The sequence below is a fragment of the Dromaius novaehollandiae genome, chromosome 10 (assembly GCF_036370855.1).
Source record: "Dromaius novaehollandiae isolate bDroNov1 chromosome 10, bDroNov1.hap1, whole genome shotgun sequence".
Lineage (NCBI taxonomy): Eukaryota > Metazoa > Chordata > Aves > Casuariiformes > Dromaiidae > Dromaius > Dromaius novaehollandiae.
In genome coordinates this window covers 4,185,740-4,204,270 of record NC_088107.1, presented here as the reverse complement: position 1 = coordinate 4,204,270, position 18,531 = coordinate 4,185,740, and the positions used below count along the sequence as shown (strand labels likewise).

Sequence of the window (18,531 nt, the reverse complement as noted above, 5' to 3'; positions counted from 1 at the left end):
GGGCTCTCATAGTTAAACAACAACATCAGTCCCTATTCCCAGTTACATCATGACTTTGTTTTTCCATTTGAAGCAGCTAACTGTTGCTTCAAGAAAAAAATGTCAAAAATTGCCTGTTTTCTGAATGAAAGCTTTAAAGTCTCGGGCACAGAAACAAAACCCTCCTAATATGAGAGTGACGGTTTACTGGTATTCCGCTAAAATAGCAACAGCTATTTGTGTGGAGTATGTCCGTAATAAATGCGTTGGTATAAAAATGCTGCCTTGCAAACACCATTCTTTTCAACGTTGCCTTTACAGCTCTGGAGGCACTGGCTGCTTTCACAGCCAAGTTTGCCACTGCTATGGAAAACAGGCTGCACATGCAAGCCAGCTGAAGTCATGCACACCGAAAAGGGCTAGGGCTGCTGCTGCTACCACTGTAAAAATGTTATTTGGAAACCGTCTTCTCAGAGAGCTGTATAAGGAATCAAAAATCCACGGTAAGGATGCGGGCTCAATGCTTTCCCATTTTTTAGCAATGACTAATTCAAAAAAGCTCTTATCTCAAAATAAAGCATTTCTGTCCCTTACAAAGGCATAGAAGCAGGCAGGGCAGAATGGCCTTATATAGCTGGCCGAATAACGTCCTCTTCACCACCGTATCTGAAGACATTCTTGCAATGCACTCTCATAGCTTCAACCAGTGTGGATGGGAAACTCTGCCAATGCCCTCCTCTTCCTCAGCTGCAAAGCACACAGGAGCTCTCTCCTGATTTCATCCAGAAACAGTTGTGTGAAGAGGTCCACCATTATCGCAGGCTCTGCATACAGTGAACACTTGTCCCGTGTGTACGGAATAGATGCCCCTAATTTCATGGTATTTTGTGTTATCTCTGCTTGCCCCTACCTTTGACCTCTCAAATACGGTCAGAAATTTTTCCAAGCATCTACAGGTTTGTGATACACATGGAATTTATTTTCTTCCTCTTTCTGAACTATGGTTTTGTTCTGACCATATTCATTGTCATACCAGGTTCTCCCGCAGACCTGTATGTGCTTGTTGTGGAATTTCCACATCCAAGGTCCTACCTCTGCACAGAGTACAAATCTCTGTACTACAGTCAATCCAATAGCTTCAGTCCTAGTGCCTGAAGTATCTTATTTTCTTTCTTCTTCTTTTTTTTTTTAAACTTTCTTTTAAAAGATGCTTATTTAAAAAAAAATGCATCTTTAGTAACAACTAACAAAATCAACATCTCCTATTTATCTTTAACATCTGGTCAATGGGGCTACTTTTGACAAAAAGCCCTGGCAGCTGATATTTTGACAACAAAGAGCTGAAACAGATGTCAAACAAAAATTCTGTCAAATTACAGTGAAATACGTAGAACATAGATATACACTCTAGCTCAGCACAGAGACAAGGCCACAACCTAAAGAGAAAATGAGGAGAGACAAAACACTTGATAACACTCAATAAACCTGGCCAGGAATTACTTCATAACTAATCTAAGAAAGCTAAGTGACATAGAAAAAGCACAAATTTTTGGTGTATAAGGAAACATAGAAATATATAGTTTTACAAGCAGAACAAAGCAAGCCATTTCTCCTACAGATTCTCCCTTGTGTTGAGCTGTTTGCTGTCCAACAAGGGTTGAGTTTGTAACTGTGTCTTCTTTTAGGGGAGACATTGGGTGTCTCTATGCTATCTAGCTGTCTATTTTCCTAAGGCTTGTAGGCACCAAATAACTCCATCAAATATGGTTGAGATTGACCAGTAGGATCAAACAGATATGTAACTTGACTGTATGAGTTTCTGTGAGGAGTCAAGTTTAAATAAAGCAGAAAACAAGACAAAACAAGATCACCCTGAAAGTACCTAATCAAGCAAGATACTTTTCATTCAGATCCATGTCAAACTCATGAAGAAAATTCAGTGAGGTGGAAAGAGGGAAAAACAAAAGCACAAACAGTGCTAACTGCCATCTTTTGGGGAATAAACAATACCACTTGGCACACAGTTACTGCAATACGGGACCCCAAGGAACAGCCACTCCGGTTGCTGGGCCAAGCTACCCCAAGTCAGCCATTTCATCCCTCAGCAATCCTTTGCATTAGTCAGGCCTCCTCATCAAAGCAAATCTGGGCCTAAAGGACCATGATCTACTATCTACAGTCCACGGTTGTGACATATAAATAGATCAACAACAAAGCTAAAGCAAAAGCTCTGGTTTCAAGCAGGATCTTTTAGAAAGACTGGCTCTGCTGAGGAGAACTGCTTATATTGCTTGAAATTAATAAAAGAATGAGGGGTAGGGGAGTGCTTGGCTTACAGAACAAGCTTGGATCCAGCACTCCCCTGCCAACTGTTTAGCAATGAGAGTTCAAAACAAAGATATTTGACCTGTCTCTTTTTCATTTGTGCAGCGATAGCCACAATAACTGGCTGCTACTTTAGGGCCTTATCCATACCATTAAAATCAACAGCAGTCTTTCCATCAACTTCAGAGAGGCTTGGGTCAGGCCATTACTGCTGCAGTAGAGTCCATGCCTGGGCAATGAGGTTGGGTATCATTGTATTTCTGCCAAGTTCATTGCTCGTTATTTCCAGAATGTAAATGATAGGATGGTTTCTGTCCTCAGTCAAATAATAATTAATATGGGTAGAAAGGGATATTTCTATTTCCCTAAGACGCTTCACAGCATTAACTGCTTGACATAACTGAGATGACTCCATCCTTTTATGTTTTCTTGCCTTGATCCTCAAAAGAAATACTATTTTTCAATAGCACAACATAAGCTTCATCTTAAGTAGCAAAATACCCCTGTCAATAGTCATGCCAAATATTAAGAGACATTCTGCAAAGTCCTTTGCTAAATGCTGCTGATACCTTTACCTACACTACACCACCCTGCACACTTCATGACAAGACCCTGTGAAACTGTTACTACTTCAGGCAATCAAACAAGACCTAGATCGCAGCAAAATTGTCTCTACAGCTTTTTCCCCACATTAATTTGCTGTACAGGGTGAAAGCAGCTTATGATGCCTCAGACCCGCACTGCTTCTCCACTCCAGTTGAATACAACAATATTTCACTGTCTCATAACATAATACCAGACCGGCTTGCTTACGTTTTCTTAATCCGAGAACATAATGTATAAGTATAGCTGAATTCAGATTTAGACATACCTGAAGAACTTTCAGCACAAGTTTTCTGTAGCATTAAAAGATTTCATCTCTCCTCTCATTTTTTGTAATGTTCATAGAAGGTCCAGTGAGGAATAATTTCTGCCACTCTGAACACAGGATTTTTGAGTTCTGCACCATCTTTGGGCTCCAATTTTCAGGAGAGCTCACTTCCCATTTACATATGAGAGCAAGTCATGAGATACAGACAAAAGGCTCTAGCCAAAGTTCTGGTATCCTGATCTATGACCTTACATGTGATGAGAGGTAGAAAGGACATCTGAACATATTTATACTTTGCAGATCACTTTCAAAAATTCTGACCTGAAATTTCAGGAAAACAGTAAGACATTCTGAGTAAATCTGCTAAAGGTATTAGTACCTGTTTTTGGCATCTCACATATTTTTCTGCAGAAGTAAGATTGCTTACCTTTACGAAAATGAATCTTCTCACAATCTTGAAAATTAAGTAACCCCAATATAAATGCAAGCCTTGAAGGATCAATAACTGCCCATTGAAAAAAAAATACGCTATAACAGGAGTCGTGGAATAGTATGTAGGCTGATACAACGTGGCACGAAGAATCCTAAAAAAAAAAAAAAAAAAAAAAAAAAAAAAAAAACAAATACATCACTGTCATGGTGCAAGATTCCTTCCCTGTGCTATTTATAACAATTTCTAATTTCACATTCCAAACTGATTAACTATTTCCACAAAATATTAAAAAGCCCTGCAAAGATGACAGATTAATTAGCAAACCTTGGTTTAACTAGATTATGCATCACAATTAAAATATAGACTTCACAAGATAAGAAATTTGAGTCTTGCATCAAAGTAGTCTAAATAAGGTTAGAAAAATCCCAGGTTTTTAAAACTTGAGCTCTGTGTGGTCTAGATATAATGCAGCTCAGAGCTTGTCTATTCCGTCTTTTTCATGCAAATCCCCTCTAATCTGAAATCCACACTCTAGAGAAACTCCTACAGGCTTTTCAACTGGGCTCTTTGTTAATTAAGATGTGTTTTGTCCATCTTGAGCCTTCACTTCTTCTATATTATTTGGGGCTTTTTCAAGCCCCTTTAATTTCATCACATTTTGCTTCCAAGCTCAAGAACTCAAGAACAAGAAACTCAGTGAAGCAAAATGATTGGAGATTGCTTGTGTAGTTAATCAGAAAATAACAAGAGAGTAAAAGACATCAGCATTTCTGAAAGAGAATACTACAGGAAATTAAAACCTTGTGTTGATCAATGTTCAGAACTATTAATTTAACCAGCTTGAGTCTCTAAGGGTTTGTCCACATGCAGGGAGGCACATGAAGGCAAGCTAGAGCAAATCAGCGAAACGGTGAATGTGAAACACATTAAACACTTTTTGAAAGCTAAACATGTTAAGCATTAAGCACACTAAGCACCCGTGTGGATACTCCAAAGGAGATTGAATCACAGCACTCTGAAGTCATGTGAGCATTTAACAGGTTCTAATTTATATGCGTTGACTTCACAGATTAATTGGTTCACCTTTTCTGAATGCTCCCCAGGTAGGTAAATGAGGTGGGTTACTACCTAGGAACTAGGTAGCAAAAAGAAGGCACTACAAAAAATTGAATTCAATCATATAGGACTTTCACTGTAGTTTGGCTTTGCAGCTACAGCAGGAGGGATGGAATGAAAGGGACAGTGATTTCTCTTAGTTAAGTAGTTCAGTTCCCTTGGAAACACAGCAGCACACAGTATTTAACTACAGTTTGTGAAAATAAGTTGAATAATAAGTGAAAGCCTTTACTAAGGTACCACATTTTCAAGAGATTAATTTTTAAACCATTTTTACTTAAATTAAATTTCTACTTTAAAGAAAACAACAGTTTTCATCCACCCTTCTAGGTGGCCACTAAGAGCAATAATAATGAAAGCTCATCTTCTACTCTTTCAAGCCCAGTCAGTCCCTTTTCTTCTTCCATCACAACCAATAACTACCTCTCACTGGAAATGGGAATGAAATAAAAGCTTGTGACTACATCAAATATTGCTTACCAGAAGGGGAACAGGATGATTCTTGTGATGAAAAACATGATAGCAAAGATGATAAAGAGCATCTTGCAGGTTTTCTCCCACTGAGCATAATGAAACATTTTGGCTGCCTGCATTAAATAAAAACCATCAAACATATTACAAATATTCTGTGAAATAAGTCCCTTTCTAGTATTTTCATAAACAAGAAGTCATATTCCACTTAAGCAGGAAGAAAATTTCCTCCTTGTTTGACACGTAGAGCAATCATTTTACTCATACCTAATAAAGCATTATCAAAACAGATTCCTTGTTTATATTTCTCCTTTCATCTTAAATGAAAGGACGGTATCAAAGCCTGAAGAACAGCTCTCTGATCAGAATACAAGAGTGCTATGGAAACACAAAGTGCTCTTGGAGACAGAGGTCCATCCCTCTATCTCGCAGCAGATTGGGAATGGGCTCCCAGCGATACCCACCAGCCCAGGAGCCGCTACGGCCCATCGCACCCAGGCATACTAGCAACTCTACATCACAGACCCTTCTCTGTGCCTCCTACAGCTGCTACTGCTTCCTCTTCCTGGAGGTCCTTGCTGCGGTCTCCATCCCACTGGGAAAGATCCTGATCACTGCTTCCCCCCAGCTGAAACATGCAGCTCCCCTGCTCCTTTAGGAGTTACCCTGGCCATCATGGGAAGAACCAGCTGTTCAAGTGTGAACAAAGTTTCAGGTGCCAAGCCCGGCTCTTAAACAGCAGCTTGATTTTTTTTTTTCTTTTTAAGTGGCAGGGCTGAACCCAGTTATTCCCATACCCAGTATAAGCATCCTTCTTGGTGCTGTCCTACCAGGTGTCAGTACAACCATTTGTGTGGCCACAGAATAAGCTGGGTCACAAAACAGCTCAGGGTTAAGAGTGCCTCACCAAAAAACTGTGTATATGTATTTAATTTGGATCAGACGAACTGCATGACCCCACATGTAGCTGTTCCAGCACAGCTGACAGAGTATCAGGAGCAGAAATGAGTAGCAAGAAACAGCAGCCTAGAAGGGCTGCTTGCACTGGTGCTGCCACCACCAGAGGTGATGAAACTGTGCCTTTAATCCTGGTGTTATAAACCCAGAATAACTCAACTGAAGGAAACAAAATGTGTGTTCCTCTTTGGAGAAACCCAAATGCATGTCTCCAGGAACACAGAGCTGCCTGCAGAATAAGATGCTTCTTAATCTTAAAGCATTTCTTAAGCGATACTTTGTGCAGGGAGGGAGAAGAAGGGAGAAACTTTTCTTCTGCCAGTGCCTGACATATTCTCATTCAGAAACAGTTTGAGTATCTCCAGCCAGCACTGTACGATGTAGCCATACCCCTTGGGCCAACACAGGGGTGTGAATGCTGACAAAATTAAGACACTTTGAAGTAGTCGCCAAGCTTTTAGTTGCTAAATTTGCTTGAGAATTGGTACCATGACAAGCTGTTCACAGGCTAGCCAACTCAGGCTAATTTTATCAGTGAAACAAGAATAAACCAGGGAGGCACCTGTATTTCCAGTCCCTGTTCTGTACTGCAGGACTTCTCCGTTACGCACTTTTTTCATAACCGATTCTGTAATGGAATATCAGCCTAAATTATCTAGATCTTACAACTTATGACCGTGTGAAGCTGCATCTCTGTGGGGACAGGTACGGAACTTATGGAACTGATGGCAAAGAGATTAAAACATCACTGAACACAACCTGGTCAATAAAGAAAATTAAAAAAAAAAAAAGAAAAAAAAGATGAGGGGCAGGGTTACCTCAAGCCAGAAATCCGCAGTATCGTGCACAAATATCACCAGCGTTCCAATACGCACATAATTGCCACACCAAGAGCTGCTCATCAACCCGATGGCTGCAAAGTGATGAACGACGTGAGCCAAAAAATCCTGCAAAGAAGAGAAGGAAGGACATAGAGCCAAGCAAGGACGGCCCCTGAGGGTCTCCCCGGGGTGCAGTGACCAGCAAGGCTTGTCCGGTGCAGCCGAGTGCCGGCAAGGTGGCCTGGCAGCCAGGGGTGCACAGATGTGTGCAGCAGTGCCAGGGACAGGCTGATGCTGCCCTCATGTGGCTGCACCAAATCCAGTATCGGGACAGTAGTTATTATAAACTTTGGTTTGGGTTTTTCTTCTTTTTTTTTTTCTCTTTTTCTTTTCTAAGCGAGTCTAGCCACCAACAAGCATGCCGACTTGCCTTCCTTTTGTTGTCGATCCCGAGTGTGAATAAGAGAGACCAGTAAAAACTCATCTCAGCCATATAGTACCAATACTGGGATGGCAGCAAAGTCTGCAAAGAAGAAAAATGCAGCTCACACAGAGAATAGCACAAGGTGAATGCCAAATGAAATTACTTCTTTTTTCCTTTCCTCTCTCTCTCTTTTTTTTTTTTTTCCTCCTCTGCTGAGTCTTGCTTAAAAAATTAAACTAACTAAATCCCTGTTCTGGGCTTCATTAAGGAGGATGTTCTGGGAGCCAAATATTTTAACCTTTACTCAAACCAAACTCTCAGTTTCTGCAGTTCCTCCCCCACCTCCAAATTTCAGCATGCATTTTTCTATGTTTTTGTCAGAGAACTACATGCACAGGGCTCCTGCATTTAATTACAAACAACCGCAATTAAATGAAGCCCTTCATTTCAAGGAGCAATTAGCATTTTAAACATTCACGCATCTCATGACTAGGATGTCGCTGCTTCCACTAAAATCCTATGCATCTGCCTAGGGAACAAGAGGGCTAGATGCTGCATTAACATGAGCTTGGCTGCTCAATCGGTTCTGTAGTGCGCCAGGGTGGCAGGGGATAGGTTTAGTTATCAGGTCCCACAAGTAAGAGAAGCTGGGAAAAACCAGCTAGAAGGCAAGATTTTTTTTTCTTTTGGCCCCTGCCTAGGCAAGGAGAAAGGAGAAGGCAGTGTGATGGGACACAGATTTACACGAGCAGGAGGGAAGGGGGGGACACAAAAACCTCCAACAGGGGACAAGAAGGCAGTTTGCTTGGAGTCACCTGTTAGTAAAATATTTTAGGAAGAACCAGAGCCTCATGACCCATGGAGGGAGGAACTGAAAGCAGGGCTCACTAAAGGCAGGGCGCACCAGGCTGCTCGGTGCCTCGAGCCCTCTGCATAGTGCCTCCAAGCATCCTCATGACTGCTGACAGCTCGTGGTTTCTGCACTGAAATCTGGAACGCACTCAGCACCTGCTGTGGGCAACTGGACAGCTGGGATGGGTGCAGATCATATTGTCTGGCTGGAGGACTGAGCTGCAGGAGAGCCAGATCATGGCAAAGTCCTGCAGCAGTCAGCAGGAGGAACCGAGGACGGGTGACAGCTTTGGCACGGCACCTCCCAAGGTGGTATGAGCTGGAAGGGAGAAGCGCTTCTTGGATCACCCCCTTTCAACTGGGAAAGACCAGGAATGCCTCGAGGCCAATGGCCCAATGCAGAAAGCTCACCTGAAACGGATAGCCAACCCACGTCTGCCATATGTCATAAAACCAAGGTTTCTGGGGAAAACAGATGATTCAGAGACTGATCAGCTAAGCAACAGTAAATCTTAACTCAAAATCCTCAATACTCAAGCAATAAAGAATGTCAAGTCTTTACAAAATTAACTTACATCATATAGAAATATAAGTCCAGCAATGGATGATGCAAGATAAAATGAAAATCGCCAGCTGCAAGATTAAAAAGAAAAAATAAGAACATTATTTCTTCTTTATAAATATTATCCTGAGCCAGAACTACAGTAAATCATTGTATATCACAGCCAACCTTCACATAAACATGTCCTCACTCTCTGCATTAGATGTAGTTATCTATTAACTGTATCTGAATTATTAATATCCAAACACTTGTTTTGACTAATTGCCAAAAAATATATAATTTTACATTACTACAGTATGGATATCTTGGTTGTGTTTTTTACAGTAATTTTCCAGCCAGAAGTGACCTGATCCAGAGAACAGCCACAGCAAATGTAAATCTGTTGCTCAGGGAATTTATTAGTGTTTGAGAACACCAACCTTCCCTGCTGTATCAATCTTTTTCAAGTATTCAGATTGGACTGAGAACATCTCGCAGTTCCCCATCTCCAGAAGACCTTTCAGCCAGGTGGTGCATACTTTCAAATCTGAACACATATGATGAGTGCTGCAAGCACTAGCATCAACTTGTTTTAATTGCTGAGTTAATTTCTCTTGGTCTCTCTCAACATCAGTGGATAAAAACAGGGGAGCCCTCTGAAACTTTCACAATGACTATGGGGTAAGTTTGTGTTACTACAGAGGTCTTAATCAGCTGTAAACCTCAACCTTTGACCAGGCTTGCCAGCATTTAGCTAAGCTTGATCCTAGCTTTTTGTGGTTTAAATGGATATCCATCAAGGCAGATAAAACTTTCAGGTTTTCATCACTGATCTGGTAAGGAAAAAAAAAGTTCCTATGTATCTTAGCAAACCAAAATTACATTGTTGCTTATATATGTCAGAGGAGGATGCTGTGATTTGGAGCCAGCAATCAACGACTCCGGAGCCAGCGTGGGAGGTATTGCCCCTGGGACTGGGTGCAGCTGGAGAATGCCAGAGCACTTCCACTCCCTCCTTGGCAGGTGAGGGAAACTTCTTCCTTTTCACTCTTCTCCTTGGCAGCCACCAGCCCAACCTTTCCCAGAGCAGCTCTCCAGCATCAGGAGGAAAACGCTGCCCACCTGCATGCACTGATTGCAGAGGAGATGCGTGACCCTGGACCTGCTGGGACAGTCTTGTAGGATGAGATGTCCCCAGAGGGAGGGCAGTGAACCTCGGAAAGCTGATTTGCTAAAAGGGGGAGAGCAAGCCTTCCCAAGAACACCGCTTTAGTTAGTACAAATGGACTGAGAGATGCATAAAAATGATGATTATGGTCTTTGACACACGTTAATGAAGTGCCATGTCAGAGGAGAAGATGAGAGTCTGTCTGGTGAAGGCAGCCCCACCGTTCTGAGCTCTGCACTACCTGCAGGCGAGTGTCCCAGGCGAAAGAATGAGATGTTCAAAGAGTTAGCTTGCATTTTAAAGGGAAGAGCAAACAAGCAAAAAATGAGGACACGGAATGGGAGAGGCTAGGCAAGGAAATGTGTCTTACGCCTGCAGAGAAAACCAAGAAAACTATAAAATTGCCACTAGATAAAATGATAATATACAATCATTATGTTTTTCAACCTTACGGTATCTTTCCTTGGATGACATGAAAATAACCTTTTATAACACCTACAGTGCAGACAGAACACTATAAAGGTACATGGCAAAAATTAGCAGAGCAAATGGAAGGGTAGAGTGGAATGTGCAAGCAATGCCTGGCTCAGGGTTAACCAAGAGACATCAGGAAAATAATGCCATAGCAGGGGACTGCCTCTGTGCGGGAGCTGATTCTGCCTGCACACGTACTCATATTTCAGGCCAGGCAGGCGTAAGCAGTCCAGGGGACCTAATGGGACTGACCCTGAGTTCAGTGTTAAGCATTTGCTTAAAGTGGTTTCCTGATCAGATCCAAAACATAGAGCACCTTACAAGGCTGAACCATTAGTCCCCAGCCCCACAAAGATATATTGACTGTGCTTAGCAATAAACACCGGGTGCTTAATTGACTTCAGATGAACTCATTATACATGCAAGTTTGCCAGAGCACTATCTCATTTTGTATTTAGCCAAGCTTCTTTATGAATTTGGTGAACAAAATTTGAAGCAAGTGTCATCCAAATTCACCAAATTTTACCTGACAAATGGCTTTTAATGTCTGAACATGTCCACTAGGGAAACTGCACAACAACTATGTTTCTAATTCAGTTTCAGGAATCTGTTCTGTTAAGTCTAACAGAAAGATTTTAGTGGATGAAGTTAAAGGCTGGTAAGTTTTTTAAGGCAGGGAAGGTTTCATGTGAACAACTTTCCAAACCCCAATGTTGCTTAACTGAGAGCAGTAATAGCTTAAGTATGCTTTAGATCTGGCTCATCAGATTTTCCTTGTGATTCAGAAAAGTGACGTTGGAGATTCCAGGCTTTCAAAGCGTCAGAGTGCTCATAACATCGACTATTAAAGTGGAATAACTCTGCTCCTCATTTGTTGCCTTGAGAATTATATCCAGTTAAACTCACTGAAAAAGAGCAAGGTTCACATGGTTCAGAAATTGCACAAGAGAAACCTGCTCGCTTCATTCTCACTCAAGCTGCCAAGCAAGTTTTAATTTCAGTCTTTGGCCATGTATGACTAGAGCCATGCATCCATGGCAGGCAGCTTGTGTAAGGATAGCAGGAAATCTTATTGTCGCTTGCAAAACAAGGTTAATTGATCCAAAAAACAACAGCAAACCCCCCCATGGATGTCACTTTGCTAAGACAGTTCACTCAACTCAATTAAGCTTCAGAGTGTCACAGTAACAGCTATTGACTGGATTTGTGCCCAAGAGAAGACATCACAAAATCATTACTGTATTGATTCACACCGAGAATAACCTTGATGGAGTATTCAACTTAGAGCTTTGTGGCTGTACTTTTAACCCTCATTCCTGTGCTTAAAATAACCTACACTAAAAGAGGTAAAATATTATAACCATGTGAATTTTTGCCAATATATTTATGTTAGTAAAACCCCAAATATACAGGACATTAGGAAGGTGTTGGTACAGTTTATTTCAGCTTCCAAAAGCGATGAGCTGTATCATGTTAAAAGCTTTTATCAGTAAAACCCTGTCCAGTTTAGGATTTGGGGTTTGTACAAGGTTTTGGATAATGCTGGAATAGTTAACTGTAAAATGTGTAAGTACAAGGAAGTTCTCAAATACTTACAAAAAGCATTCAAGAGTCTGATTTTTCTGGTTTTTGATCATATGCAGGAGGTTTTGAAACATTTTAAATATTCATTATAATCATTCAGAATTGTTGAATGGCCCTTTCGCATCAGCGTATTTGAGTTTATGTTCCATATGACTACCAAGTGTCCAAGCCGGGCCCTCTACCATTTAATTCGGATGCCATGATTCCTGCATGCATAGTAGCATGGATACATATTTGCACAAGGGTGAACAAGCATTTTTCTTCCCCTACAACTCTTGGCACACAGAAAAAGTGTTTTCCTGTGCTCTGCATATTTTCATTAAGTGCTGCATAGCAAGATCCTACGAATAAGTCCACTACTGCACAGTGAAGAAAACAGTAAAGTATTTTGGAGAGTTTTTTCCCTCTTTAAGAAAGAGGAGAAACTGTTAACCTAAAACTTGAAGTCACTGCATTTAGAGCAATATTAGTAGATCCTTTCAATCTGCTTGTGTATGCACAAAATCAAAAACCCCAGTCAGATAGACCCAGCTTTATGGAATTGAACCCCTTTGGAAGGGCAGCTCATCTCAGGCACCCAAGGACCAAGCATTTTTTTCAAAACAAACCCACAATAAACAAAAAAGCAGCTGTCTCCTCTTACAAAGCCTCCTGGAATTTCTGAAGCACCGTTGGGATCTCAAGGTTTCGCCGTCTCCTGAACCACTTTTCCACCAAATGGACTGTACAGTTACACTTCTTGGCCAGACCTTGAATCTCTGACTGCAAAAAAAGGAATAATGTTAGCAACAACATCTAGCCAGACACCATCTTCATTTATTTTGTATTTCATAGATCGGCTTCACACTGCTTCACTGTTGTGAGGTCTGCATTTAAAAATATTACTAACATTAACTATCTGTGAGGGTTTACCTTGCAGGCTTCCTGCTTTAATTTTCAAGTAACATTCACAGAAGTCATGGATTTTCATGACACAATTAATTTTGATAAATAGAGCAGGCATGAAATGTACAGGTCTAGAAACTGTGCTATTTTCTTTCTGGTGACTTCTGAACATTTCGAAGATGCAACTTTTACTGCTAAGCAAGAGATTTAGCTGGGGAGGATTTGGTGAAGTGCCATGTATTTACACATTGGCATTAAGTGTGTAATGTCTTACCTAATTAAAATTGGTTATTAAATTGTATTTAAATAGAGTCTTGCAGGTGAGACACTGGCCTGGAAGTAAGGTGAGTGCTACTGTGTGACACAGGGCATATTAGCTAATGTTTCTGGGAGAAGACCCAGACTGCCTCCTTTTGGCACTTGAAAAGAAATCAGGGCTGCAGCGGTGGCCTCTCAGCTTCCTCTAGCTCCTCTGCAAGGAGAGGCAGAGGACGCGGTCTGTGCAGGGCTCAGCACACCCTGGGAAAGCTCCTTCCCCAAAGGTAGCATGCAAATCACGGGTGGCAGCAGCACCACCTTCACCAGCACGAGTCCTCTGAGCTGGACACCCCAAGGAGGCAGGTTCAGTTGTTTTACAGGCAAGGCAAAAAATGCTGCACTTCCACTCAGGCACCAGGCATCACCCAGCCGCCCTCATGCAGGAGGAGGACACAAAACAGAGACCAGGAGACTTGCCCAGGTAGAGAGGAGCTTGCTCGCGGACATGAGTCCATCTGCTCCTGGTGGTGTCAGGCCAAAGTCGCAGGAGGAGCATGTCAGGGAGAGAGACAGAAAGCAGAAGTCCTATGCAATAGTCAATATCCCTCATTATTAGAAAACACATATTTCTTCCTCAAAACTGCATAGGAATGCTGTAATTGCTTGGTATTTTTAGTTACATAAGTGAACTTTTTGGGAGTGCATTCACAGCACGGTATCTGTTTCCTATCAACAGTCAGGTTGCTTCATTTTCTGAGATGGTAAATGTCGTCTTTTTTTTTTTGGTTCAAATTTAAAAATCAACAGCAAGGTAATGGAAAGACTGTTTGCTTTTCTTTCTCATGTAAGCCAGGATTAAGTATGCAGCAATATAACAGATCAGAAGGGCTCCATTCCAGTGTGCCAATATTATTGCTTGCAATAAATATGGTATCACTTTCCAACAACAGATGTCAGCTGATGTTTTCTCCAGGCAGAATGAGTTATAGATGGAACACTGATCTTCATTGGAAATAATATTAACAGTATAACCTAGAACAGCATGCCAGAAAATTAAACATCTTTAGAAAATATATATTTTCTATTTTGGATGCCATATACCCTGTCAGCAGGACAGCAACATAAACCCAAATAAATTAAGTTATCTGTCAATCAGCTGGAACTCATCTCATGATGTCATTGCTGATAGCTCATTGAAACAGTAAGATCTGGGATTTTCCAAACCTAGAACTACTTTAAAAGAATGAAAATCCTTACTTGGGATGGATGTTTTGTGCACTCCCGGAAATAACTCTCTAAAACAGGATTAGGCTGTGGCTTCACACGTCTTCTATTCTTTATACCTAAGGCTTTTGCTAGAGGTATAGCAATACATCTGAAAAGACATTGGAGGAAAAACTTTAAAAACGCAACACAGTTACAAGATCTTAACTATTCTTATGCCAGGATATGAAGAAAGTAAGTGTGAAACATTTTAATCTGCCACAGGATATGTAAGACTGTGCACTGTGACAGAAAGGAACCTCCCTCTAGCTAGTCCCAACAAGGAACTATAGCATATTAGCAGTTTTGAAAAAGCAAACCCAAGGACTTAAATGTGTGGTCCTAAAATGCTACAAAACAAAAGGATAGAGCCCGATTTTTGTGCCCTTGCATTTTTCAGAGGTAGATTGGAGCCAGGCAATAGTTAAGGGAGAGTGAAATAAGAACAGATGCTCTCTCTGCGTGAGCTAAAGGATTGCTACCGGGATACTTTCTCCTAATGGCAGAGAGTCATTTAGCACATTGCTTCACAGGACTGCCACCGCCAGGAAAACCAGGTCCTGCCACAGCCTCCAGCACACAGCAGCTCCTCCAGCCTCCTCCAAGGCTCTCGTTCTCTCTCCACTTTCTGCCATGAAGAGCTGCAGAGCAGGTTAACTGCTGCTCTTCCACTTGAGCAGGCTTTCCTGAAAAAGCCCCCTCATTCCTGTTGATAGCTGCAATTGATTCCTCATTACTCAGAACAGCGGGCACTTTTCCTCATTCACAGGCAAACTCATTACAGGCCAGGTGTATGGGCTAATTGTGCGCACAAATGATTTCCAACAGCAGTGCAGGGAGACACAGCTGGGCAAGCATTTACTCAGGAGACACTGTGAATGGTTGCAAGCATATGATCTAGATTACTTTTGATCTCTGACATGATCTTATCTGATTCTGTCTTAACTGCATCCAACTTACAACATTCCAAATTTCCTCATTCTACCCTGAAATAATTGAAAAAAACACACTAATCACACTCTTTAGAGCAGGAAAAAAAAACAGGCAAGCAATAATTAACAAACAAATAAGTCAAAGCACTGAAAAACTCCATGTGTGAATAGCTTTGTTCTGTGGAGCCAATCTCTGCCTGTCCCATAAGATTCCAGCTGCAGAAGCAAAGCTGTCCATCTTCGAGTGCCAAACTGAGAAAAAGGGAATCAGTATTACTAGAGCTGCGTAAAACGTTCACATCAAACTTGGAGATCCCTCCAGTGTGCTGAGATTTGTGACAGTCACACACCTGGGATTTATCAGCCTCACACAAATGTTCTGGGAGAGCACCTAATGAACAGAGAAGTTTGGTTTGGAGGATAAATAACTCTGCACTTCCACCAAAAGAGCAAAGCAAAAGGACAACTAGGTGTTTTTGGAAGAATTATCTCTCTAGTAAAAACAGAGTTAGAAGTGTCAAAATGCTGGTCCAAAAAACCTTGACAGAAATATTTTCTTTGCAGACTGGACCACAGCCACACATTCCTAATAATGAAAACATTTCCTAATTTTTTACCCACTACATTATCAATACTAGATCTTTTTAACTAACTACCAGCTAATCCTTCTTTATGAAAACATCTGACTACTGATTTAAAGATATCTTGATTTTCAAATATTTTTTGCATTAACAAGAATTAACAGTAGCATAAAATTGCATGCATGTTTCTTACCTTTCACTGAAGAATCGAATAAACAGCAACACAAAAGCATACGGTATTGTGGCATATAATTGATGTGGTTTTGGAAAGACAAGGCCATCACGGTCTACAAAATGTGCCCATGAGACATTGACAGGCATCCAGATATTCTCCCACCAGAACCAGCTGTTGAGTGTCTTTAATATGTGTGCCATGCTAAGCAAATAGAAAGATAATTCAAAATTATTCCTGCCATAGTAAAAAGAAAATGCATGCAATAAAATACACTGCATCTTGTTATGTATAACAGTGGTTCCGAGCTGGTAGGACATTTCCTACAGATAAGGTACAAGCAAATTACAGAATTTTCAAGCAAGGCTGTGGTCCCCAGAGAATAAGTCCTCTGGGCACACATGGGTTGCATTGGTATTGCAGGCCCGGCAGAGGCCCTCTGCATTGCTTTCCCGGCAGAGAAGCCGCAGGGGCTGTAGAGGAGAGATGTCCAGGCGTCTCCAGACTAAGTCATCCAAAGCTGAACAGACCTGGCCACATAACTGAGGAACAAGGAATGAGCAAGAGCAGCCACCAAGAAAGAACCCATGGAAGTGTGGAGTTGTGTCGGTTTTCTCCAAAACCACTCAATTGCAGGAGGTTGGAAACCTCTTGCATTGAGCGTGCAGGTGGGATTATAATCGAGGGGAAGAGAAAATCATAGAGCTAAATCTTGCGCTGGTATAAACCAACACAGAGCCTTTGAAATCTGCAGCGTTGTCAATTCACATTATCTGAAGCACTTTCCCATGCAGCGTATGTGGAGGCAAGTCCTTTGCTGTGGCAAGTGAAGGGTGAGGGCCACCAGAGCTTCTTCCTCCTCACATCTCCCAGCTACTCAGAAAAAACTCTAGTGGGAGACAGAGCTGGCAAAAAGCACTCAGGGGAGGTCTGGCTCCACGGCTGAGATGCAGTCATTCACACTGGATTTAGTAACTGATCAAATCTTTTATAACAATCATTAATAATCTATCATACAAATACAAAGATAATCAAGAGACTTGATCTCCTATAACTTGTGTGTTGAATTTTCTGTTTCTAAATTCGATATTGGGGGGTAGGGTGGGAAAGAGATGAGAAGGTACCCCCTCACCTGGTCCTGTGATAATGAAGACATCATTTTGCTGCTGAGTTGCTCTTGCTTAATATGCTAGCACTAATACCTTGATCCTGATTTTGCAAACACCACTGTGCCCAAGAGCATAAATATCACAGTGCACAGTGAACTTATATGGGGATTTCCAGCAACTACCGTGATTTAAGTGTGGCCATGTCCTAGGCCAGAACAAAATGTCTAAAATCAATTCTTGAAGGGAAAAAAAAAAAAAAATCGCTTACATCAAAACATTTCATTCTTATAAAAAAGTCTCATTTTCAACTTCTACATTTTATATGATATATTTAGAGCTTTCTACTATCCCTCATTTTGCTGTAAAGACTTTACAGAACAAACATATTATATACCCTATTAAACTATTTTAAAATAAAATAAAAATAGAAGTCAATATAATGTTTTCCATAAGGTTGAAATAAGTAATTTTTCTGGACATAAGTTGAAATAACTTCTTTTCCTTAGTAAAGTCTCCTATAAAGCAGAAAAATTACAAGGAAATAACTGATTTCACCAAACCCTACTTTTTGATGAGAAAACAGTTAAGCTAGGAGAATTTCAACCAAGTTTCCTCACAGTGTCAGACTTTTCCATAGGGAGAGCTTAGAGTGAAACAGGATCAAATGATAAGATTAAACCATGCTGAGGGTGGATGGTAGGTTTGGTCTTCTCACGCTTCCAGAAAGTCTTAGTGATCTCTCCAAACGGAGCAAGAGCCACACAACTTTAGTTTTGTCTGCATTCACACTTATCACCTGCGCGGGATCAGGACACCCCACTCAGTGCACTCACACATACTTTTCGGATGCAGACTCGGCCCGCTCTAAAGCCTGCATTCAATCACCAGCTACAAGCAAACGCTGCAGTCCACATCGGGCTGTTTCCTTTGAGGAGTGGGGCTCTGCTGAAGCCTCAACAGCAGGTTTGTGAAATGGTGACTTTATATCCATCAACCAGAGCTGCGTTAACAGACACATTAAATCAATTTACTGGCCGTACACAGTAGTCAGTATTGAGATATTAATAACTCAGCCATTTAATCTTTTTAAATGCTGAAAGGGGAAAATAAAACCTACTGAATGGATTGTGCGTGTGTATAAGCAAATGCAAAAATAAAGGAGGGAGAAATCACAATTGTTCCTGCACTGAGACTTTTTATGCCAAGTTTTGGCCTAGAGCAATTTTTTTACTGCTGAATTATAAACTCCTGGAAGTCAGGATTTATAATGGGTCTGCTAACAGACTTTTAACTACAGCTAGCAGGCGCCATGATA

At 41.2% G+C, this 18,531-nt stretch overlaps 1 protein-coding gene across 2 annotated transcripts in view; it reads right to left on the bottom strand.

Annotated features, from left to right (window-relative positions):
* The window catches only part of CERS3 (ceramide synthase 3), a 47,677-nt gene that overhangs the window by 16,373 nt on the left and 12,773 nt on the right, over positions 1 to 18,531 (bottom strand). For both annotated transcript variants that reach the window (XM_064517894.1, XM_064517895.1), the window contains 9 exons: positions 16,129 to 16,311; positions 14,417 to 14,534; positions 12,660 to 12,778; positions 8,825 to 8,882; positions 8,661 to 8,711; positions 7,404 to 7,496; positions 6,971 to 7,099; positions 5,205 to 5,311; positions 3,603 to 3,759 (listed from right to left, as the gene is read on the bottom strand). In XM_064517894.1, coding sequence (XP_064373964.1) covers positions 3,603 to 3,759; positions 5,205 to 5,311; positions 6,971 to 7,099; positions 7,404 to 7,496; positions 8,661 to 8,711; positions 8,825 to 8,882; positions 12,660 to 12,778; positions 14,417 to 14,534; positions 16,129 to 16,310 — 1,014 coding nt within the window. In that variant the 5' untranslated portion in view covers position 16,311. The remainder of the gene's footprint in view (positions 1 to 3,602; positions 3,760 to 5,204; positions 5,312 to 6,970; positions 7,100 to 7,403; positions 7,497 to 8,660; positions 8,712 to 8,824; positions 8,883 to 12,659; positions 12,779 to 14,416; positions 14,535 to 16,128; positions 16,312 to 18,531) is intronic.